The 26,111-nt window shown below is 43.4% G+C and overlaps 1 protein-coding gene across 1 annotated transcript in view; it reads right to left on the bottom strand.

Moving 5' to 3' along the window:
* The window catches only part of NTS (neurotensin), a gene marked incomplete at both ends in the record, with an annotated part of 30,405 nt that extends 5,369 nt beyond the window's left edge, over window positions 1-25,036 (bottom strand). Inside the window, 2 exons of the mRNA XM_081330534.1 lie at window positions 21,384-21,445; window positions 24,982-25,036. Coding sequence (XP_081186660.1) covers window positions 21,384-21,445; window positions 24,982-25,036 — 117 coding nt within the window. The remainder of the gene's footprint in view (window positions 1-21,383; window positions 21,446-24,981) is intronic.
* Between the last annotated feature and the right edge of the window lie 1,075 nt (window positions 25,037-26,111).

Raw genomic sequence — 26,111 nt, 5'->3', positions numbered from 1 at the left:
AGTGCCGGTTTCTTGAGGAGGGGCCTTACCACCGCCTCTTTCAAGGCAGCAGGGAAGTACCCTTCACTCAGTGAGGCATTGATAACTGCTAGGAGCCAGCCTCGTGTAACCTCCCGAGAAGCATAGACTAGCCAGGAGGGACACGGGTCCAACAAACATGTGGCGGCACTTAGTTTCCCCATGATCTTGTCCACTTCATCCGGAGTCACAGGATCGAACTCTTCCCAAATGTACTTGGCCAACTTCATCGTTTTCCTCTCGTTAGATACTGCCCAGTCAGAGTCCAGACCAGCCCGAATCTGAGCAATTTTGTCCACCAGATATTTACTAAATTCCTCAGCCCGTCCATGTAGGGGGTCCTCTCCCGTCTCTTGACTTAAAAGGGAGCGGACCACTCTAAATAGGGCGGCCGGGCGATTATCTGCGGACGCAATGAGGGTGGTGAAGTAGGTGCGCTTTGCCACCCTCATTGCCACAAGATAGGATCTAGAAAAGGATCTTAACTGTGTTCGGTCAGACTCAGACCGACTGGCTCTCCAAATGCTCTCTAGGCCCCTTCTCTGGCGCTTCATCTCCCGCAGGTCCTTGGAGAACCAAGGAGCGAGTCGGGACTTGCGCCGGGTCAGAGGCCGCAAAGGGACAACGCAGTCGAGCGCCTCCGAAGCAGCCTGTTGCCAGGCATTAACTAAGGACTCGACCGGGTTGTGGGAGAGGGAGGTGGGAATCGGTCCAAGCGCCATCTGGAATTTATCTGGGTCCATCAGGCGCCTGGGGCGGAACCACCTGGTCGGTTCCGCTTCCTGACATCGGGGGGTGACGTGACGGAGGCCCAACCGCAGGAGGTAGTGGTCTGTCCATGAAAGGGGTTGTGATGTTGGAGTAACCCCACCCAGCCCATTTAGCCACTGCCCAGAGACAAAAATTAGATCCGGCATGTTTCCTCCCTCGTGAGTTGGGTCCTGAGTAATTTGAGTAAGGTCCATGGCCGTCATGGAGGCCATGAACTCTCGGGCCACTTCTGATGCACTGCCCAGGGAAGGTAGATTAAAGTCTCCCAGTACCATAAGCTTTGGAAATTCGACCGCCAATCCTGAGATGGCGTCAGGTAGCTTGGGTAGAACCGTTGCTGTGCAGCTTGGAGAGAGGTATACCAGAAGTAGGCCCAACTGACCACCAGGACCCCACCTTAAGAGGAGGGATTCACATCCGTCTATCTGAGGGGCAGTGGCCTCCTGCGGATGGAGGGTCTCTCTGATAACGATCGCCACGCCACCTCCCCTACCCTGAGCTCGAGGTTGATGTAGCACACGGAAACCTGGGGGGGATAAATCAGTCAGAGGGACCCCTCCCTCTGGGCCCAGCCAGGTTTCCGTGATGCATGCCAGGTCTGTGCCTTCCTCCTCGATCAAGTCATGGATGAGGGGAGCTTTATTCACAACAGACCTGGCATTAAAATAGATCACCCTGAGCTCAGGAGTCAGACCTCCCTCTTCCCCAGGGCAGCAAGCGGGAGCCAGAGGGTCAGAGCGCGCCACAGCAAGAAGATAGCGTGGGCGTGATCTCAGAATACGATATGACCCTCTGCTCCTCCATCTGCTGCCATTCCCAATTACTGTGGGGATCAGTATCCCTGTCCCATCCCCCTGGTTTACAAGACTCTCCATGGCCCTCATATTGCCGCGACCATTGGCCAACTTAGGCTGAGACAGGTCCGGTGGGATCTTCCCCTCGATTTGCTGGGCCTGACCCTCCCCCCTCCCTAACCCTTCAAAAATTTTTAAAAGAAAACCCAAGAGCCTCTTCTTGGCGCCATGCCACCTCTCGGGGTCCCAGGACCCGTCATTAAGGAAACGGCGGCGTAGGTCTGATGGCCATCTCTGAGAGAGTGGGGAAGCTCTCAGGGCAAGTAGCTCACTTCTGGTGTAAGCCATCAGAGGTGGAAATAGGAGTAAAGGACGAGCTGGTAGGAACAACTACATATCAAGACCACAGAGCTGAAGTAGTGGCTCCTGAGAACATGGTCACCCTCTCACAGTGATCAGGATCTCAGGGGGTCACCATCCAGCTCCGGGTAGGTCGCAGGAGGAGAGAGAGTCCGGTGAATGCTAGCATAGTCTGTTGGTGGATAACTTCGTAGCTCCGGTGATGAGCGGTGGTAGTTCATCTATCTCCATGCCTAAGATGTCATCGCGACCGAGGGGCTGTAGTCAGTCTCCGGTGAAAAAATGAAGGAGGGATTATCTGGACTTAAAGTATGATCCCGAGAGGATAACTGCTATCTCGGGGGCCTTTCGGCACATCCCACCTCCAAATAAAGCTTCAGGTGGTCCCTGGTGAATTCCGCCCTCCAGACCAGATATAGGAGGGTTTTAAATGGCGCTCTAGCCTACAGACGGTGGCCATCATCCCACAGACCTCTGTCGTGGGGGGGGAGCGCGAAGATCTTATAGATGGGCAGATGGGGGGCAGCAGCCACCAATTCTGGAGCCTCGCCGTCCGGGCTACCTTTGTAGGCAGCCCCAGGTCGTTACAGCTCCTCCGCAGGTCGCTGCAGGGCCGGACCGTTTGTCTATCGAAGGGAGATCGATCAGGTCGTTGTATGTCCGTTGCAGGCTTCCACATGCCGCGCATCCAAGCAGGCCGCTTAACAGCTGATTTGGAGGCCGCCGCAAGATCCCACCGGCAGCTGCCGGCTAGTATATGCTCTCTGCCAGTCTGAACGAGCCAGAAAAGGCTGCAAACTGCGCGTTGCAGCCCGCCCATCATCGGCCGCTTTACAGGCTGCCGCGGGGTGCCGCCGGTTACTCGCATCCAAGCTGGCCGCTTAACAGCTGATTTGGGGACCGCCGCAAGATCCCATCGGCAGCTGCCGGCTGGTATATGCTCTTTGCTGGTTTGAGCGAGCCAGAAAAGGCTGCAAACTGCACGTTGCAGCCCGACCATCCTCGGCCGCTTTACAGGTTGCCGTAGGGTGCCGCCGGTTGCTTTCGGCCGTTGTAATTCGACCGTCAGCCTGATCGGGCCGTTCCGCTTGGCCCCTTCGAGTCCGGGAGCCTTGCCTCCTTGCCGCTTCGCCATCCCTTTCCAATACCGCCCCGTTGTTATTGCTGGCGCTCATTACGGGCTCCACCAAAGCCTCGGAGGGTCCTGTCACCCATCCGGGCTAGGGAACAGCAGCCCCCTGCAGGGCTCCATGCCAAACTCGCATCCTTTGATCTCCGCGATCAGCTGCGAGCGGCCATCTTCCAGGAGGCGTTGGTTGATATATATATACACATACATATACACATACACATACACATACACACACACACATATATATACATATACATATACATACATACATACACACACACACATATATATATACATATATATATATATATATATTTATATATATATATATATATATATATATATATGCAAATTATTCAAATTGCTAATAAAGAATTTTTGGGAGGCTGAGATGATCATTTCGAACTCTTTATGTTCTCATCAGTCAGTCATACCCTTTTTTTTTTTTTTTTTTTTGCCGGCTCCGAAGATGGCGGACGCGCTGGGGAGAGCTCCGTAGCCCCCAACAGTAAGGCGTCCCCCCAGGAGCCCCCCAGGGACGTCAATGGACCCCTGGGGTGGGGCAAGAATTTCGGGCAAATGAGCCGGGTAATTATGCCGCCCGCTGCCTCCCAAAACAACTGCAGGGGTGCCAGGACATCCCTGCCCTGCCGCCTGGGCCGCTGGCGACCGTTATAAACGGAGCCAGCACCCTCCGCCCTGCCTCTGCCGCTTGTCAACTGCCGAGCAAGGGCGGCGCCTCCGCCGATCAGCTGTGCGGCGGAGGCCCCGGCGGAAAGGATGGCAGCGGCTGCGGCGACGATCTTCAAGCCCCCAGGCTGGTCGATGATCCAAGGAGCCTGGCAACAGCGATGGCGGTGGCGGCGGGGCGTCTCCAGGCCCCCCCCTGGCCATCCAGGCGGGGCCGGAGGCTCTGCTCTGCCCCGGCCCCCCCACCGGCTCCCGGGTGACGGCGGCGTCTCCAGGTTATCAGCGGAGACGCCGCGGACCAGCTGGACCAGCTGGGTGGCGGAGGCGGAGGCATCGGCGGCGCCGGAGGTGAGAGACCCGCCCCTGGACCACGACAGCCGTCGCAGCCATCCAGGAGGGACCGGAGGCTCTGCTCTGCCCCGGCCCCCTGACCGGCTCTCGGGGACGGCGGCGTCTCCGGACTATCGACGAAGACGCCGCGGACCAGCTAGACCAGCTGGGTGGCGGAGGCGGCGGCATCGGCGTCGAGAGGCCCGCCCCTGGACCACGACAGCCCTGGACCACGGCAGCCCTCGCAGCCATACAGGAGGGGCCGAAGGCTCTGCTCTGCCCCTGACCGGCTCCCGGGTGGCGGCGGCATGTTCGGCGGTGAGAGCCCAGCGAGCCCTGGTCTGCGGTCTCCTCCGATGCCGATCACCGGGCAAGGGCGGCGTCTCCACAGATCAGCTGTGCGGCGGAGGCGCCGGCAACGAAACCAACAGCAGCAGCAACGGGCAGCGGCGGCGTCTCCGAGGATCAGAGGAGGCGTCGCGGATCAGCTGGGCGGTGGAAGAGGCGGCAGCGAAGACGACCGCGGCCGGGACTGCTTCTCCAGGCCTAGTCGTTCGCCACCCAGGGGCCTTGACAGCGGCGGTAGCACTGACGGCGTGGCATCTTCGACCCGCCCCCTGTACCGCTACGGCCGTTGCAACAATCCTCAAGGAGACGCCGCAGACCAGCTTTACAACGGTAGCGGCAGCACCGAAGACATGGGCGGTGAGGCAGCTGCTCTGGGCCCTGGTCGACCGTCCTCCGAGGGGCCTTGACAGAGGCCCTGACAGAGACGCTAGTAACAGCGGTGCGGCGTCTCGACCACCGCGGGCTGCCCCTGGACGGCGGTGCCTCCGAAAGATTCACACCAAAGGAGACGCTGGACAATGGAGGCGACGGCCCGAGCCACCTCCTCGAGACACCTTGATCGGAGACGGCAACACCAGGGGCATGACACCAGGGACTCCCGTACCTCTGGGAGGCCACGCTCTGGACGGTCCTCTACCAATAGGGGCCATGGAACTGCGGCCGGGAACAACGCCCAGAGGATCAGGGAGGGAACTGTTTGGGGCGGCTGAACCACCGGAGCTGACGCCAATTAATGGATCCCTCCATCCTGCCTTCTGCCCACTCTCAGCCATCTTTGCCCATTCTCTCCCCACAGGACATAACGGGCCTGGGTGCTAGCCACAGTGGCAGAGTGGCTGGGCCTTACACCTGCTACCCCATAGAGGTGAGAGCTCTATGGGGTATGCCTCACCCAGAGTACGTTCTGGACCACCTCCGGAAGCAGAGACACAACCCATCGTGAGAGGATGAGGATGGGCCTGCTTCTGGGGGTTCGCCCGGCCAAGTGGCAGTGGCAGGGCGACGATCCAGATACGCACCTACCCGACTCGACCCTCCTGCAAATTCACCATCCAGGGGACAGCCTTCCCGGAACCACCTATGACTATGCTTGTTCAATACTCTAGCATAGCACTGCACGCCCTCAGGGGTTCCCCACTCTCCTGGGTGCGACCCGCCTGCATCACATCCAATCTTGATGACGGGCCCAACCACTGGGCCTCTGAGAGATGGCCGGGCAGGGTCAGGGGCCTCCAGCATAAGCCCAACAAGAGGCCCCTGATTAAGTTCTTAGTTAAGTTTTTTGTGGGGTTAGGGAGGGGGGAGGGAGACTATGGTTGCGTGGGAAAGGCACGCCTTCCAGCCACCATAACGCATGCCAGGCCCACGGCCGTTCGCGACGGCGTACAACGAGGACCAGTCGCCGATAACACCCAGTGGCGTACTGACAAACGTCCCATCCCTAGGATGGTGGGGAATGGCAGAAGGTGCACAGACAGAGGGCCGTATCGTCACCGGGAGTGTCATCTCCGCTCTGTACAGGCGGTGAGACGCTCCGACCCTCTGTTCTCCCCCGGAGGACCCGGGAGCAAAGGTGCGCACCCTCCCATGCTAAGGCTGGTCTACCTGAATGCAAGGTCCGCAGCTAACAAAGCTCACCTCATTCGTGACCTAGTGGAGAGTGAGCATGCGGACCTGGCCTGCATCACGGAAACCTGGCTGGGCCCAGAGGGGGGTGTTCCTCTGGTTGACCTCTGCCCGCCAGGTTTCCAGGTACTGCACCAGCCCCGGGCTCATGGGAGGGGCGGGGGAGTGGCAGTTATCATCAGGGAATCCCTTAGCCCGCAAGAGACCACCGTCCCTCAGATGGTCGGGTGTGAGTCTCTCCTACTGAGATTCGGTCCAGGGGCGCAGTTGGGTCTGCTGCTGGCGTACCTACCACCTAATCGTGCAGCGGCGGCCCTACCCGAGCTACTCGATGTCCTCTCAGGGTTGGTGGTTGAATTCCCAAGACTCATGGTCTTGGGCGACTTTAATCTACCGTCCCTGGGAGGATCGTCCGAACTGGCTCGGGAGTTCATGGCTTCCATGACGGCCATGGACCTGTTGCAAATAATTTCTGGGCCGACTCATGAGAGAGGCCACAACCCAGACTTGGTGTTCTTGTCTGGACGGTGGCGTGATGATGTCGGTGGGGGTGCCACAACTATTACGCCCCTGTCATGGACCGATCACCACCTCCTGCGGCTAGACTTCCCCCTTGCCACCCCCCACCGTGGGTGCACGGTGCCAGTCAGATGGTACCGCCCTAGGCGCCTAATGGACCCTGATAAGTTCCAGGCAGCGCTTAGGGACTCGCTTGCACCCCCTGCTCACAGCTCGGTGGAAGCCTTAGTGGAAGCCTGGGAAAAGGCAGCCACGGAGGCTCTGGACCGAGTTGTACCCTTGCGGCCTCTGACCCGGCGCAGATCCCAGCGAGCCCCATGGTTCACCGAGGAGCTCCGGGAGATGAAGCGTCGGAGACGGGGCCTAGAGAGCCGTTGGAGGTCCAGTCGATCCGAATCCGACCGATTGCGACTAAGAATCCTCACCAGGTCTTATCTCGCTGTGATAAGGGTGGCAAAATCCAACTACTTTTCCACCCTCATCGCGTCCGCAGATAATCGCCCGGCTGCCTTGTTCAGGGTGACTCGCTCCCTATTAAACCAAGAGGTGAGGGAGGAACCCTTGCAGGGTCGAGCCGAGGAATTTGGTCAATATCTGCTGGATAAAATCGCTCGGATTCGAACTGGTCTGGACTCCAACTGGGCTGAGATGGAAGAACAAGACATGGACAGTCTTGTCGACGTCATCTGGGAAGAATTTGATCCTGTAACTCCTAAGGAAGTGGACAGGATTATGAGAAGGTTGAGCTCCTCCACATGCTTACTGGACCCGTGCCCTTCCTGGCTGGCCTATGCAGCTCGAGAGGCAACACGAGGCTGGTTCCTTGCGGTCATCTCTGCTTCTCTGAGTGAGGGTCACTTCCCCACCGCCTTGAAGGAGGCAGTGGTGAGACCTCTCCTCAAGAAGCCCACCTTGGACCCATCCTCTTTGAATAACTTTCGTCCAGTCTCCAATCTTCGCTTCCTTGCGAAGGTTGTTGAGAGCGTGGTGGCGCACCAACTTCCTCAGATCCTGGATGAAGCGGTTTATCTAGACCCGTACCAATCGGGTTTCAGGCCGGGCTACAGCACGGAGACGGCATTGGTCGCTCTGATGAATGATCTCTGGAGAGCCCGGGACAGGGGCCATTCCTCTGTCCTAGTCTTATTAGACCTCTCGGCGGCTTTCGATACCATCGACCATGGTATCTTGCTGCGACGCCTCAGGGGACTGGGAGTGAGAGGCACGGTTCTGCGTTGGTTCTCCTCCTTTTTCCAGGGTCGCTCGCAGTCGGTGCTGACAGGGGGACAGAGGTCGACCCCGAGGCCTCTCGCTTGCGGAGTCCCTCAGGGGTCGGTCCTCTCGCCTCTCCTGTTCAACATCTACATGAAACCGCTGGGTGAGATCATTCGCAGTTTTGGAGTAGGGTACCATCAGTATGCTGATGACACCCAGCTTTTTATCTCAACTCCTAACAATATCAGTGATGCCCTAGACGTGATGTCCCGCTGCCTGAAAGCGGTCCGGGAATGGATGGGGAGAAACAGGCTTCAACTGAACCCGGACAAGACTGAATGGCTGTACGTACCGGCAAGCCAGGAGATTCAGAACGTCCCACTGCTTAACATTGGGGACAAGTCGCTTCCCCCTGTTGATAGGGCCCGCAACCTGGGTGTCCTCCTAGACTCGCAGCTCTCCCTGGAAGACCACATTGGAGCTGTGACCAAGGGGGCCTTCTCCCGGGTTCGACTAGTTCGCCAACTACGGCCTTATCTGGACCTGGATTCCTTACGTACAGTCACCCATGCCCTTGTGACATCTCGCCTAGACTATTGTAATGCTCTCTACATGGGGCTGCCCTTGAGATCCACTCGGAAGCTTCAACTGGTGCAAAGTGCGGCGGCACGGACACTCTTGGGAGCCTCCCGATACTCCCATATCACACCTCTCCTCCGTGCGCTGCACTGGCTTCCAGTTGCCTTCCGTGTGAAGTTCAAGGTGCTAACAATGACATTCAAAGCCCTACATGGCATGGGTCCGGACTACCTACGGGAGCACCTTCTGCCGATGTCAGCACCCCACCGTCCTGTGCGCTCCCACAGAGAGGGCCTCCTCAGGGTGCCACCGCTCAAGGAATGTCGGCTGGTGGCCCCCAGGGGGAGGGCATTCTCAGTGGGTGCGCCAGCCCTCTGGAACACCTTACCAACCGAAATCCGGATGGCCCCTGACCTCCGTACCTTCCGTCGCGACTTAAAAACTTTCCTGTTCCAGCAGGCTGGCCTGGCATGATAACGTTAATTGGGGTCCCAGTTTGTGTTCATTAGTGTTTCTTATTATTTTATTGTTCGGTCTGTATACCTTCCTTCCTCTGTACACCGCCCCGAGTCCCTCGGGAGAAGGGCGGTTTATAAAAACTAATAAATATATATATATATATATATATATATATATATATATATATATATATATATATATATATATATATATATATATATATATATATATATATATATATATATATATATATATATATATATATATATATATATATATATATATATATATATATATATATATATATATATATATATATATATATATATATATATATATATATATATATATGCATTTATATATATATAAATCAAGGTACCGGTATTACACTATTTGGAATGTGCTCTTAACCTCTCATTGTGAAGACTCCACTTAAAATGTAAGGTTGCAGTTTGAATTGCTGTCCTTGCCTCAGTGACTCTAAAGGTGAAGAATGTCTTTATTGCTGTCATTCAGGCTGCAAATCAGAAATTATGTTCCTATGTAGCAATATTCTTCAACATGGGATTCTACAAATGTGCTGAATTCAGTTTGTCCTGCTCTTCCTTGCCTCATGAAAACAATTTTTCTACTTTACTTCAGACATACATTCAGGGTTTTTTTTCTGGATGGCCTTTTTGAGCTTATTTGAAAGATAATACTACTGTTAATATTGTGTTTATGCCTATGTCTATATTTTTAGCCACATGACTCTACTGCAGAATGGAGGAATCTGCATAGAAGGGTATGGACATGTTTCTATACTCTAGCTTTTGTGTAGCACCTTAACCACTGTACTACAATAGGTCTCATCTATCCTTTCTTTCTTTCTTTCTTTCTTTCTTTCTTTCTTTCTTTCTTTCTATCTATCTATCTATCTATCTATCTATCTATCTATCTATCTATCTATCTATCTATCTATTGTTCATCCATCGATCCATCCATCTCTCCCTCTCCCTCTCTCAAACATTCTTCCATTTTTCTGGTGCCATGCTGGAATTAACAGTTTCCACACTGAAAAAGTGCTATGGAAGGTGTTCTTTTATGACATTTCTTTTCCTTGGGATTTGAATGAAGCTTGAGAAAATGAGGTGAAGGCCACGAGCAAGATCAGCCTACAGTGAAAGAATATTTACAGACACACTAGTCAACAACCATATGATAAAATAAACTCGTTGAAGATCTCTATGCACTGAAATTATCTTCTTCTTTAAAAGAATTTGCATTCATTCAAACTGAATAAAAACTGATAGAAAAATGTATAAAATATTTTACAGAACTAAATGAAACACTTTTCCGCAAAATCCAGAATCTGAGCAGGAACATAACTGGAACTATTGTTCAACTCATCTACATAAAAATTGTATTCTTCTTTATTCTAACAGTCATACCTACACTTCAATAGCTGTAAATTTTAGCTTTCTGACGATGCAGTTAGGACCAAGTGCTATGCACAATTAAGTCTTCAGATTATTAATAATGAATAATGCTGTAACTCAGAAAAATGAATTAATTATGAAAGAAAACTAGCAGGCTTCTTCCCTCCCTAGCTAATATATCTTCATCCACACCCTCCCCAGTGCAAGGGGAGACTTCTGTACATGGTAGAAAAAATAAACTCAGCTATATTTTTACTGAAATGTGGTTTGGTTTTTTGTTTTTATACAAAATGATCATAGCATTAAATAACTGGTATTCATACTGTGTCATTAAAAATCATATAGTCTTCCCACCTGGGATAAATTCAGATATTGAAGAAATCCATATAAAACAGATTATCTATGTGCCTACATTTTCCAGAATGAATACATTTCCGTGAATTCAAAACATAATTTTAGGTTATAACTCTGTTTCTATTTTGAATTGTTTCTTGGATTTGTCTATTACTGCAGTACATAGTTTAATCATACGACAGAGAATGAGGTGGCTGGATGGAGTCACTGAAGCAGTAGGCATGAGCCTAAATGGACTCCAGAAGATGGTAGAGGACAGGAAGGCCTGGAGGAACGTTGTCCATGGGGTCGTGATGGGTCAGACACGACTTCGCAACTAACAACAACAACAAAAGTTTAATCATACTGTCAACTAGTCTACTAGGCAGGGACAAATTAGCATAACAATGTTTTGAAATCTCTTCCTTGATGATAGAAAATTGGCACAACATGGTAGAGAATTTGAATATGTCTCTCCTGTGATTTCAAAACAGGGCATTAAATAATTAAATATTTCTGATGATAAAAAACCCAAGGTATTTTTTTCCATAATAAAATAGGATTGCTCTAGAAACAATGTGGGAAACATGTGATTAATTTGAACATTTTACTTATTCAGCAGGTGTATTCTTGTCTATTGGCATGATAAACTATGTTCCAACACTATATTGTGAAAAGATGATGAGCCAGATTTTTTTCTGGAGAAATATTGGCATCAAGAAGTTACATTAGTCATTTGTATGCAAAAAAGGTTCTAAGAGTATTTCACTCTTTCTTAATGCCATAATGCCCTCTTTCTTGGTATTTCTCCTTGGACCCACAGTATGATATATAGTAAATGTTGTACTGGTTTAATCACAATAATATCTTACATTTGATTTTGTCTTTTGCAGCATTCAGATCATGAATAAATGGCACGTGACTCCCCCAGCTCTGCCAATTTTACAAACTCCCAATGTAGGACTGAGAGAAGGTCCCACATTCAAATGCTTTATTATTTCATTGGAATGTAACTCAGAGAATCCCCGGGTGAGATTGACTAGCAAAACGTTTGTCTGGATACATCTAATGTGTTGCGCATTGGCATCTACATGCATTTTCTGTGTGGCAAGCTTTTTATGAATGGCACGTGACAAGTATAGACTGGGGAAAGACCAGTATGGAACTAACAATGTTTTGAATATGCAGACACTTTAATATACATAAAAAGCTATAAAGTTACAGACATATATTGCAAGACATCAATAATGAGGCCTTAAAATTAAGCTCAACTATTGGATACTGAGCAGAAATGAGCAATCTTTTCAGAGCTAGGAACTATTGTATGAATGTGTGGAATATAATAAGGGCCCTTCCAATTAAAAACTATATTTGAAAATATTTTAAAGCAAATAAAAGCATTTAAAATGAAATAAATTTGAAATGGTTGAAATATCCTAATGTTCCATTCAAAAATATGGAATAACAAATTGGCTATTTTTGAAAGTTCTGTCATGTTTTAATTGTAATCAGTAAGTTGACCGTTTGCTGACTTTTCCTCTTGACGCTTCCATCTTCCATACATACCTAGCCAATTGTTCTATATACTTTCCTGCTTCTCCCTTATATTCTGAATGAGATAAATAATGTCTTATTTCTTTCTAATTATGAAGAGATATCTCTCCAATATGCAAAATATGAGCAAAATACATTTTAGCTCTCTATAGCAGCAAGCTTTTCAATAAATTTATAAATTCTTCTGTTTGTTGTCTTTAGGTGCTGTTTTTCCACTAGAAAGAATGAGCAATTATAATCCAGGCATTATAATAATGACTAAAGTAATTTATAATGTTTGCAGATAATAAATGGGTACGTTTAGACTGCATTTAATAGTATAATTACCTTGCCACAATCAAACCTCAGAAGTGTAAGGTCTTTTCATTGTATTAATATTCATCACAAGAACTGCAGGAAATGACTGGGAAAAATGAACTTTTTAATATCTTGCACAAACAGCTCTCACCTCAGACTTAAGCTGCTCTCTCATAAGCTATTTGGTTTTAGTTCCCACTATCACCATCACCACCTCTTTACCCCTGAATCCAATGACACAATCAATTATTGAAAAGAAAATTTCACAGCCATGTCCTCTGTCCTAGAGTCATTTGCATCAAAAAGCCTTTCTGGAAGTTCAGGATTAGGGGCTATAGAACAATGTTGGAAACTGCCAAGGGGGAAATCAGAGTCTCCTCTCTTCTACTGCAATGGTGGTGGTTAAGCAATAACAACAGCACTTAGACTTATATACCACTGCACAGTGTTTTACAGAACTCTCTGAGCAGTTTGCATACCTCAGCATATTGCCCCCAACAATCTGAGTCCTCATTTTACCCACCTAAGAAGGATAGAAGGCTGAGTCAACTTTGAGCCAGTCAGGATCAAACTCCCAGCAGTGAGCAGAGTTAGTTTACAATACTGCATTCTAACCACTGCATCACTATAGCTCTTAAGGTGCTTTAATAGAGCACAGAGACCCAGGTTCTTGCAAATCCTCAGTCACAGAAGCTCACTTATTTCTGGGCCAGACAAAGGGTTGTTTGTGAAGGCAAAAAATAGGAGAAAAGGACATTATATACAAAAAGTCTGACAATGTCCAATACTCAGTATAACTCAATTTAGCAAGAGTATTTTAAAACAGAACAAAGTCATATGATACATTTAATTGCTACATCTAAGTCAAGGTAAGGTAAAGGTAAAGGTTCCCCTGCACATATGTGCTAGTCGTTTCCGATTCTAGGGGCCGGTGCTCATCTCTGTTTCAAAGCCAAAGAGCCAGCGCTTGTCCGAGGACATCTCCGTGGTCATGTGGCCGGCATGACTGGACGCCAAAGGCGCACGGAACGCTGTTACCTTCCCACCGTAGTGGTCCCTATTTTTCTACTTGCATTTTTACGTGCTTTCGAACTGCTAGGTTGGTAGAAGCTGGGACAAGTAACAGGTGCTCACTCTGTTATGCGGCACTTGGGATTCGACCCGCCAAACTGCCGACCTTCTGATTGACAGGCTCAGCGTCCTAACCCACTGAGCCACCGCATCCCTTAAGGTACAATAACTTATTATGCCTGTGACAGATGGTTCCCACCGCTCCCCCCTTTCCATTTCTCATGTTTCTTTGGACTTCTGTTTCTGTCCTTTAAGCTGCTCTTGAAGCTCAGTGGTTATTGGTTGATGAATTAAACCTGTTAGCTATCAGTGCATCTCTCATTAGAACTGATGGAGAGGTCAGAATTTTTCTTTCTGAGATCTTAAATGCAACCCTGATTTTGCATGGTTTCCCTTGGTCACCCCAACCTTACTCATCTTGCTTCATCTTTTCCAATCTTCCCTTCCTTTTGCAGAAAAGCTTTAGCAGGTGTCAAGTAGATACAGTGAAGGAGACTGGGAAATTTCCAAAACCAAATTCTTTTTATATTCCATGTATTTATCATGGCTTCATTATTACTATACAAATGCTGAATATCACATAAATAAAACTAAAGTCTAAAATTGGAGCCTGCTTAAAAGGAGAGGCTATAAATGGATGTTCTTAGCTTTCAAACATGACAATCAATAATATACATTTTGGAACATTGATGTTAAATATTCTTTTTCTTTGTAAGGTTGCTTGATATCCTGGATTGATATCCCAGGGTGATCAGCTGATAGGATCTAATATTTATGTAAAAGACTAATTCAAAGTACATAATTAGCCTTCAAAACTTCGAATGTGGATCCCCAAAACTGACACCAAATTATAATTTTAAGTATGATAGGAAGGGACAATCCTTGATTATCAGTGACATTAAGTTAGAAATTAAAGTGTAACTGACCAGATTTCAAAGGTGAGAGATGACACTAATGAAAGCCTTAAAATCAGGACTATTTTATTCCAAGTGGAACATTAGCATAAGCTGACAAATGATTGAATCAAGATCACCTTCCTCTTTACTTAGAAGCTCTTCAGATAAAATGCTTCCACATTAATTGTCCAAATAATTTTTACACTCATTTTTCCCCAAACTTATCTCTATTTACAACCCCTGGATTCACAAATAATACCCAAGGAAGTACAGAGATAAAATGATCCTGTTACATTTTAATGAGGGCTAACCAAAATACAGATAATATAGATATGATTAAAAGTTAAGCACAGAGGCTCAAATCACCCAAAGGCTGAGTGATATTATGGTTCAAAGAGTCTTGTGACAAACTGCTGAAACACTCAAATATGAACAATTTATGCAGATATGTAGGAACTTTGATTCCTCTCCCCACTTTCATTTTCTTTTATTGTTATGTATACAAAATGTCCCTGGTAAAGACATAAATATACGTTTAGTTGGTTATAATCCCCCATTCACTGCCACAAAAACAACAAAACCCTTTGGAATTTGTTTGTGACGATAACCATCATGTTTATTAGTAAACATTTAATACTATAGTGGATTTTTTTTAAAAAAATATGGTACAATTACTCACTTTTCATAGAACTTTCCCAATTTTTTTCAACCTCATATCCCTCCCTCTTAAATTAAAATGCCTTCTTAATATCCTGATAATCCTGCCAGAAATCGTATCTAATTTCTTAAAATCTATAACTGTTCCAAACTGAATTGTTTGACTACGTTGACAGCTTTCTTGTTCCATGGTTTACTTTAATACTTCTTTTTTCTCTCACAGTGTATGTGCCATCCTTTTCAGGCAAAGGATAGTAGAATTTGGCACTTTATGCTGTTCAGTTTCAGAAAACTGCAGGACTTAGTGGCTAACCCAAAATATTCAGTCTCCCTAAGAAAACATATATGTGAATATAAAACAGCTACTTCATAATGCCATTAACTGGGTTTGATATGCTAACAGTCAATATTTTATCTGAATGGGAAAGACTGTGTCTTCTCTATTAAGAAGGAAAAATGTTAAAAAATGTTCATTTTTTTAATGAATAAACAAGATTTTACTTTTGAAATCTGGCACTGAGGAGATGATCGTGTTGGCCACTCTGCTGGTTTGCTGTAAGTTTTAGTTCAGCAATATCTGGAAGACCACATGCTGAGCAACCATAGGAGTTAAAACTAACTTCAATGCAAGCAATAGGATAGAAAGCAGCAGATGTGTTTAATGGATGCATGATACACATAGCTACAGTATTTTCCACAGCTAGGGAAAAAAGAACCTAGGGGAACAATCTGAAGCAGCCTTTGCTGCTGCACTGCATAGACTTTTAGAGGTAATTAAAGATAGCTAACTCACTTTACTTAAAGTAGGGCATCTGACCCTAAGAGGAATGTTTTCTTTGCCATAGGCATTTCTATATTTCTCTCAGGGCACATACCGGTAAATAGAAACAAAAAAACAGATAAACACAAACTCATACATCATGTCTTGTATGTTTCGGAACAAAACTACAGGTAATTGTTGACTTACAACAGTTTGTTTAGTAACCATTCAAAGTTAAAATGAAAAAAAAAGTGAATTATGACCATTTTTCATACTTATCACCACTGTGGCATCCCTGTGCTCAAAATCTGGATGCTTGACAACTGGTTCATATTTATGATGGCTGCAGTATCCCAGGGACAAGCAAAGTCAATGGAGAAACCAGTTTCACTTAATAACCATGTTACTAACTTAACAACTGCAATGATTCACTTCACACTAAGGTCATAATATGGGGCAAAACTCACAACAAATGTTTCACTTAACAACATAAATTTTGGGCTCAATTGTGGTTGTAAGTCAAGGACTACCGGTATTAGTCTGTTTATAACAAACACAAAATAAAATATTGCAGTGTCTTGCTGAATAAATCTAGACACTATATGTTAATGGTTACATTAATTGCATATTTTGGTTTGCCTTTTTGATGAAATCAATTCACTTTTCTTTTTTTTAATAAAATCAATTTGTTTCTTTTAGGATTGATTCCTTGCTCTCTCTAAGTTTTCTTCCTCCACATATTAGCCATCTTTTCTGAAAGTTTTTCTACTTTTCTTTGGCAATCTATAGAAGCTACAGATCTTTGAGCTTAATCTCAAGATAAATATTTTTCTAGCATTGCTAGAAACAGAAAATTATTATTCCTAATTTTGATCATCTTGCTCAACAAAGATTAAGCCCCAAAAAGCCAGTACATCTCAATTTAAGGATCAAAAAAGAAGAAATTGCTATTATTGCAATTTTACTATGGAAGCATGTATCATCTGTCTAAGATACTAAAGAGCTAGCACAATTCAAAGAAAACTGAATTACATGGACAAAAATCTGAAATAATAATGGCTTATTTTTGATAATATTTCTTTCATTTGGGGTTCATTTGAGTTCAAATAGCATTTAGGAAACTGAAGTCTATTTGTGTAACAGATTTTATTTAGAAACAATTAAAGCTTTCTAAAGATTATTTGACCTCATCAGATTACCTCCACCCCCACCCCAAATAGTCTGTTTCTGTCATGAAATTGAAACTTTCCATGTCAGTTTCATATTGAACAACAATTACTCATTTTCAGAACATTTGTTTATTAATATTGATTCTTGGCAGATGGAGACATTGAACAACTTTGAACAAAATGCAACCAAACCTTACACATTCTATTTATTATATAAACATAAAAGTTGACTTGAAACTTTGTTGTTGTTGTTAGCTGCGAAGTCGTGTCCGACCCATCGCGACCCTATGGACAACGTTCCTCCAGGCCTTCCTGTCCTCTACCATCTGCTGGAGTCCATTTAAGCTCATGCCTATTGCTTCAATGACTTCATCCAACCACCTCATTCTCTGTCATCCCCTTCTTCTCTTGCCCTCAATCTTTCCCAGCATTTCTCCAGTGAGTCCTTCCTTCTCATTAGGTGGCCAAAGTATTTGAGTTTTAGCTTCAGGATCTGGCCTTCTAAAGAGCAGTCAGGGTTGATCTCCTCTAGGAGTGACCGGTTTGATCACCTTGAAGGCCAAGGGACTCGCAGGAGTCTTCTCCAGCACCATAGTTCAAAGGCCTCAATTCTTTGGCGCTCAGCCTTTCTTATGGTCCAACTTTCACTGCCATACATTGCAACTGGGAAGACCATAGCCTTGACTATACGCACTTTTGTTGACAGGGTGATGTCTCTGCTTTTTAGTGTGCTGTCTAGATTTGCCATGGCTTTCCTCCCCAGGAGCAAGTGTCTTTTAATTTCTTGGCTACAGTCCCCATCTGCAGTGATCTTGGAGCCCAGGAAAATAAAATCTGTCACTACCTCCATTTCTTCCCCATCTATTTGCCAGGAATTGAGAGGGCTGGATGCCATGATCTTGGTTTTCTTAATGTTAAGTTTCAACCCAGGTTTTGCACTCTCCTTCTTCACACGTAACACAAGGCTCTTTAGTTCTTCTTCACTTTCTGCCATTAGAGTGGTATCATCTGCATATCTTAGGTGACTTGAAACTAATATGTGAAATAAAATAGTGCAATCCTGTGTTTTATTGTACATGCATGTGCATAAAGGCTGTATGATGGGATGGGTGCTCCACCTCATCAAAGCATGAAAGCAACATGTTTCTCTTTATCAAGTACCTCTTACAACAGCAAATTTTCATTTTCAGACAGATTATTGCCTGCCTAGGCAAAATCTTCAGTGAAGTGACCTTGGAGAAGTCAGAGATTGATTGGAGAATCAATTTTCTCCAAGATCATAGCATTTGAAGATATTGCCTAGATAGGTAGCAAAAATAGAAAACTAAGTTCAGAGAACTACAACCCAACCTTGGGCTATTTTCTACAACAGCAATTTGTTTTCTCTCTGTTGTTTAAAACTGGGAGGGTCTGTAAAGGAGCTTAAAAGTGTTGCTTTACATGAATCCTCACCGAAGAGAAGAATCTGTTCAAGTATTTGTTTAGTTCCTATTTCTATATGTATGCATCACTGTATGAGTATCATTCTTACTATTGGAGGCTGTACAAAGTTCAGGTTTATGAGTTTATGTAGAATCCAGGAAATTATGCTTTCATTTAATTATTCATTATGTTCTTAATTGCAACATATGTTTTTTTCAACAATGTGACATTTAAATCAATTCCATACAGACAGATCACATATTATTTAAATACCCAATTTACCTTGCAGCCCTTTACATAATGGCAGAGCTCTCTAATATATATAATTATTAAGTGCCTGAGAACATAGATTGTGAAACCTTAAAAAAATCAGTCTGATCAACTTTCCCACCTTGAAAGGTGAATTCTTGCTATCTTTTGGGGCCCTTTGTTGCCCTTCAAAACATGGGGCACCTGTTAATGGTCATTTTCTATGGGTTTAAGAGAGTTTTTTTATTTTAAATTTTGTATAAATCGAGCCACATATCACATTTGTCTTCTTAGCGCTTCTGTTCACATTTCTTACTTGGAAAAAAAATGCTATTTCCTAATCTATAATATTCTGTTAATATGAAACTATAAAGATGGAAGTGGATAATTTGATTTTTAGTTGATGGTTTGCAACAGAACAACTTGATTGATTTAGTTGTCCTGCCCATCATCTGGATTGCAGTATTATAGGATTCTTATTAATTTAGTGAATGCTTTATGTTTTCCAGAAAAGAAACTTACTTTGTAATAAGCCTAACGAGAAAGAGATGACATTTATTCATTTTTGAATAAGGGGAGTAATAGTATATTCTAGCGTAACCAATGCCATTACTGGATGCAGAATATGATATTACAGAAATATGCAATGAACTAGAAATGTTATAAATAATGGTCATCCAAATTTTCACTGATGAACCTAAATTAATAATAATATTGACTGCAGTTTGCCAAAATCTAGAGGAAATACATCCTTTTCTGTCTTTTTTATTCCTGGAAAAATATTACCAGCTGCGTAACAGGATTTCATGTTTATGCAATACAGTACATTTTTTGACAGCAAAATATTGAAAATTTGCTTACATTCTCAAATCACAGATGAAAGTGTATTTAAATGATTTGGCAAAGGGGAAACTATATGCTTGTCAAAGCATATGTTATACATTCTGAATTTGTGAGATCCTGACATGATTTGATCAAATATGAGGGACATCAAAATTCCATTGCACACCAAATGTATTGTGTTCACAGAATAATAGCATTGGAAGGGATTTTGGAGGTTGAACCTTCTGCTCAAGCAGGAGATCCTGTACTATTCCAGACAAATGGGTGCCCACTCTCTTTTTAAAAATCTGTAGTGATGGAGCAACCACAACCTCTGGAGGCAAGCCATTCCACTGATAATTGTTTTCACCATCACGAAATTTCCCCTTAATTCTACATTAGATCTTTCCTTGTTTACAAGTTGACCCCCTCTTCTCTATGGCAGCCCCTCAAATATTATAAGACTGCTATCATGTCACACCCTGGTCCTTCTCTTCATTAGGCTGCAACCATTCATTAGACTGCAACCATTCATCATATGTTTTAGCCTCTGGCCTCCTAATCATCTTTGCTGCTCTTCTCTGCACTCTTTCTAGAGTCTCAACATATTTTTCTGTATTGTGATGATTAAAACTAGATGCCGTATTCCTAGTGTGGTCTTACCAAGCAGTGTAAAGTGGTACTAACACTTCACGTGATCTTGATAATATCCCTTTGTTGATGCAGCCTAGAACTGCATTGGTTCTTTTCGCAGCTGTAGCACACTGTTGGCTGATACTTGTGGTTGTCTACTAGGACTCCTAGCTCCTTCTCACAGTTACTGCTGTTGAGCCAGGTGTCACTTAATCTATACCTGTGCATTTGGTCTTTCTTGCCTAAGTGCCTTTTCTCACTACTGAATTGCATTTTGTTGGATAGGGCCCTGTATTCAAATTTGTTAAAATTCTTTTGCATCTTGACTCTGTCTTCTAAGGTGTTGCCTATGCCCCCCCCCGTCAGTGTCATTTGCAAATCTCATGAGTTCCCCTTCTATCCCCTCATCTAAATTGTTTATGAAGATGTTGAAGAGTATAAGTAATCCTCAACCTATGACCACAATTGACCCCAAAATGTATGTTGTTAAGTGAGACAGTTGTTAAGTGAATTTTTCCCCATTTTATGAGCTTTCTTGTTAAGTGAATCACTGCAGTTTTTAAGTCAGTAACATGGTTGTTAAGTGAATCTGGTTTCCCCATTGATTGCCAGAAGATTGCAAAAGGTGATCACATGACCCTGGGACACTGCAACCATCATAAGTATGACTCAATTGGCAAACGTCTGAATTTTGATCACATGGCTGTGAGGACACTGCAATGGTCATAAATGTAAAAAGTGGTCATAAGTCATTGTGATTTTGAATGGTCACTAAATGAACTGTTGTAAGTTGATGACTACCTGTACTGGGCCTAAGACAGAACCTTGGGGTACCCCATTGCATGCATTGTATGGATAAAGTTAAAAATTCCTTGTAAAGGTCTCATTGTTTTGGTGTGCTCAATTTGTATTACAAGAAAAAGCTAATATTGCTATGTGACTTGAGGTTAACATAGCTTTTATCAAGCAAATTCTGTCTAGAAATATAACTTCTGCCAATAAGTTGATACTATCCCATAATTGCTTGCTGGTGGGAATGTACTAGCTAGTTAAGCAATATATCCATAATACAAAAAATAAAATATTATTTGGCACTGTCTCTTTACCCGCACTTGTTCTTATGTATTGTATTTGATTTAAAGGCCCTTTTTTCTTATTTCTTATGTTCAACATTTATGTATAGTATTGTTATACATTTAAATATATATGTTTGCTATGAGTATTCCTGAATCCTAAAAGTGGGGGACAAAAAAAGCATTACCTTTGATGTATACATATTAGTCAATAAATCAGCTTCTAGGGCTTTCATTTCCTCTTCTGAATCTGCAAGTTAAACAGAAACACATGTTTACTACTGCATTATAAATCATTAGCATTTGGATTTCACATATAGCATTTAGAAATATCCCTTACAGGTAATTTAGGGTTAAGAACTGACTAAAATAAATGTTTGGCAAAAGCTGGTTTATTTAATGTATGTTGGTTAATTTATGCCATTTCATTGGGGAAAAAACATATATAATAATGAAAATAATTTATTATTTGTCAATTGAAACATTTAAAGATGTGATCACCAATAGGGAAAGTCATAGGATATGAAATTAATTTAATTTTAAATTAAGATACTTCTGCACTGACAGCATGTGCTGTACATATTTAAAAGAAGTTCTTATGTTTTTATAGATTGAATAATTCCAAACATCCTTTCAATGGAAGCCAGTTAACAGGTGTCTTCTATGGCATGGGTGTCAAACTCACCACGTCATGTGATGTGTCACAACGTATAGCAACTTTTTTTGCATTGCTTGAACTGGGGTGGGCGTGGCCTCCATATGATGCCCGTGAGCCAGCAGTTTGACACCCCTGTTCTACGGGGAATATGTAAGCTACAGAAATATTCATATATTTTATACTGATGTATTATTAACAATGGATACTGTACATGTAGCATGAAAAGAGATTTAAAGTTTCAGTGAGTTTAACTGAATTTCCTTGAATTTGCCATGTTCAGGGTTAGAAGGACAAAGAATGTTTTAATAAAAGAAGGATTTATTTATTTATTTATTTATTTATTTATTTATTTATTTGTTTGTTTGTTTGTTTGTTTGTTTGTTTGTTTTATATACCGCCCTTCTCCCGAAGGACTCGGGGCGGTGTACAGAGCAAAGGTAAGTATACAGTAAAGCAATAGTAAAACAAGTGAAACCCCAAAATCTATCAGGCCAGGATGATATGTTAAAAGGAAAACTATGTTTTTATCTAATCATCATCATCGTCATCTAAACTCTATAGTTGACTATAATTGTAAGTGACAAAATAACAGTCCTATGCAGATTGAAAATAAGTCCAGTTGATACAAATAGCTATACTCTTGTGATTTGTTGCTGCTGCTGTTATTCCATGTATTTCAATAGACCCAAGTTATTAGTAACTTTAGTTGGATCGGCTCAGTAATGAATAGTATATTCCTAACCAATAAACAGCAAATGGTACTAGCTCACTCACTCACTCACACACACACACTATATATATATATATATATATATATATATATATATATATATATATATATATATATATATATATATATATATATATATATTCACTCTGTTGCAAGAAAACCAGTGATAAATTCTGTCTCTTTAAAAAATATCAATGCACTTTAAATGCACTATAGTACAAATGGTTCACAAAAAGCATAAAACACTATATTTTATTAAAAAAATAAAATGTTGCCAGGATAATGGGAAGTCAGAAAAATAAAAGAAATCAAGTGAGAAGTAGGTGCTTGAATTTTTTAAAAAGTATCTATAAGGGTGGAAGATGAATGAGAAATAATATACTTCATGGATCTATTTTTCAGGGTTTGCAGTGATCCAGATTTGAAGAAGAAACTATGATATGGAATATATGAACATACACATTCTGAACCAATAGGCATTGCCTTAAATCAATTCCACCATCCTCCCCACAAGGACCCCAGAAAATGAGCCCAGAAAAAGAGAAAGCTCTTTAACGAGTCACCAACAGGCGCAATGTGTTGTCCATGGATGCTCTTCTCCTCTCTCACACCTTCTGATCTTTCCTATTGCTCTCTCCTATTGATATGATTTATCACTTGTTGTTTTTATCTTATGATTATGATTGCATCTTATGATTTATGATCTATAATTTATCACTTTGTTGTTTGCATGTAAACTGAGAGCTTATGTGTTAGATGCAATTTTTTTGTGTGTGCAATCACACTTGGCCAATAAGGTATTCTATTCTATTCTATTCTATTCTATTCTATTCTATTCTATTCTATTCTATTCTATTCTATTCTATTCTATTCTATTCTATTCTATTCTATTCTATTCTATTCTATTCTATTCTATTCTATTCTATTTTCTATTCTATTCTATTCTATTTTCTATTCTATTCTATATTCTATTCTATTCTATTCTATTTTCTATTCTATTCTATTTTCTATTCTATTCTATTTTCTATTCTATTCTATTTTCTATTCTATTCTATTCTATTCTATTCTATTCTATTCTATTCTATTCTATTCTATTCTATTCTATTCTATTCTATTCTATTCTATTCTATTCCCTTCATGTATTTGTATGAAAGCATATATGCTTATGGGGGAGGTGCGGGTGCATGTTATAGACTACTACAAGTACATTTATTTATACCATTTTTTTTAAAAGCAGATATCTAGTCCAATAATTATTGGTGTATAAAGAACAGCTTTAGGAGGAGGAATGAGCTTTGTATTTGTATTATTATGCACTTACAGGTGCATAGGGGGAAATATTCATTCCATTTCTTTCCCCTGCTAATTTATTTCTGGTGTGAATGGCAGACCTTGGAGTTTTGGTCTGCAACAATATTAACCCTACAAACCTCAGTCTACCCATTTTTTATATTTAATTCAACTTGTCATGATATAGATATGTAACAAACCTTGTGCATCCACATCTCCCAACATCTCTGGATTATGTTTATCAGCCTTCTGCCATGTAATGCATTTCATATTTGCTGGATTACAACTCACAGAATGCTAGGAATTGTATTTCCAACATGCTAGGAAAAACTGATCCATGAAAATCTATGATGAACTGTGAGCCTCTATTCCACAAACTCCAGCTGAAAAAGTCCAAGATGGGAGTTGGAAACTGTAATCCCTTATAGCTAGACCACTCCATGCAAACCAAAGTCATAAATGCTAATGCTAGTTTTATTATAAAATAACAGGAACAGAAGTTTGCAAGTTTCAATCTCTCCCCTCTACTACCTTTATTTTGAAGAGAACCAAGGAGGGTTAAGTCTAAGATACTTTCTCAAATTACATTTCTGCCTCTTTTTATCTGATGGTTATCTTGGTTGCAGATCTTCCTCCTGCTCTTCAAGGCTTGTTTCCACAGTCCAATACAGAATCTAAAAGTCTGGAGAGTGGATGCATGGAATTTTCTCTACCCTGTGCTAATTTACAGGTGCATTTCAACAAGTCTGTAAATCTAGCCCCTGTCCCAGGATGGTCTTCCTCAAAGAACCTCTTCAGAAAGAGAGCATGTAGTATGTTTAGATACAATTCTGATAAACGAACCGGTTATAAACGCTTTGTAGAAATTTGCATGTGTCTGTCACATGTTAATCCAACAGGTTCTCTCTCAAAGCAATTACCCTAGAAGAACTGCTTTATATTTTAAGCTAACTTTTTGAAATTGACCAGACATTAGCCTCCCTGCATTGGACAAGACAAACTCCTCCCATAGTAGCAGCACTGTCGGATTAGCCCAAATCCTTCTCCCAATCGGAAGGGAAGCCCCGCCAGAGAGCGAGCGAGCAAGCGAGAGCACCTCGGAGCTTACCTGACCCCAGGCTCCAGGAAGCGGAGGCCAGCAGCATCGCGCACACCAGCTGCATCTTCACCATGCTTGCGACCCGCGCTCTCCCTTTTCCCTCTATAAAGTGAAGTCCATATACAAAAAGGCAAGCTATCTGGGCGCGAGAGAGTGGCGCAGGAAAAGGGCTGCTGCCTTGAGCTGATTTTTAAAGAACTGGACCCTAAAGGGAGCTCCGGATGTCCCCTAAGTATATAAGCAAGCAGGGAGGGGTGATGTCACGAACGCGCAGCAGCCGCTCTCTTTTAACCCAGCGTCCGCCCGCCTGCTCCGTCCCCTCCTCTTCTTCGGAGCGAAACTGACGCGATTCCCCCCCATTAGTTGCGCTGTGCTTCACGCTTCCTGAAGCAGAAAGAAGGGGCAAAGGGTGTGTGAGACAGACGGCGCCAAAGGGAAGGTCTTATCAGTTGCGCCCGATTTTAAAGCCTTTCTCTCCAAATGGGAATGCAGAATTTGTCACACACACACACACACACACACACACACACACACAACTTGACTGCAGCCACACAACGCCATATTGCAGGCGGTATAGCTTGGTGATGGAAGTTGCGGTCCAGCACAAATGACGGGTGTGTGGCTGGAAAAGGCTAGTATAAAGAATCTAATGGGAGTAAGTTAAATGTCACCTGTGTGTTTGTGTGCCCATCACAGGTCACCTGTATAAGTCACCTCGCTACTTCTATGATTCATGTAAATCAGGAAAAGAATTTAGCAAAAAAAACTTGAGGAATACGGTGTTTGTTTAACTAAAAGAAATATTTTGCAATGTACTGTTAATGTCATTCTTTCTTTACTTATTTCAACTTATGCAAGAGACCAAATCAAAACGGCATTCAGAAGAAACGTTGGGACTGCAACTCTTAGAACTCACAGCCAGAGACCCTGAGGAAACATCTAGAAACAATCAGATTGGGGAAGATGAACTTGAGACAAAGAGAATGAGATTCCTCTTCTTCCTTTTTCTTTTTGACCCTAGATACCCAACAATATTTTGCTGATTGCTACTTAGAGATATAACTTATTTCAATTTTCCAAGACTAAATTCCAATAAGCATGGACTAAAGTCATCCTAAACACAGAGTACAAAACACAAA

This window comes from Vipera berus, assembly GCF_964194415.1.
Source record: "Vipera berus genome assembly, chromosome: 6".
NCBI classification, from domain to species: Eukaryota; Metazoa; Chordata; class Lepidosauria; order Squamata; family Viperidae; genus Vipera; species Vipera berus.
Note: the sequence above shows the minus strand (reverse complement) of the source record. Positions and strands in the feature narration are given on the sequence as shown.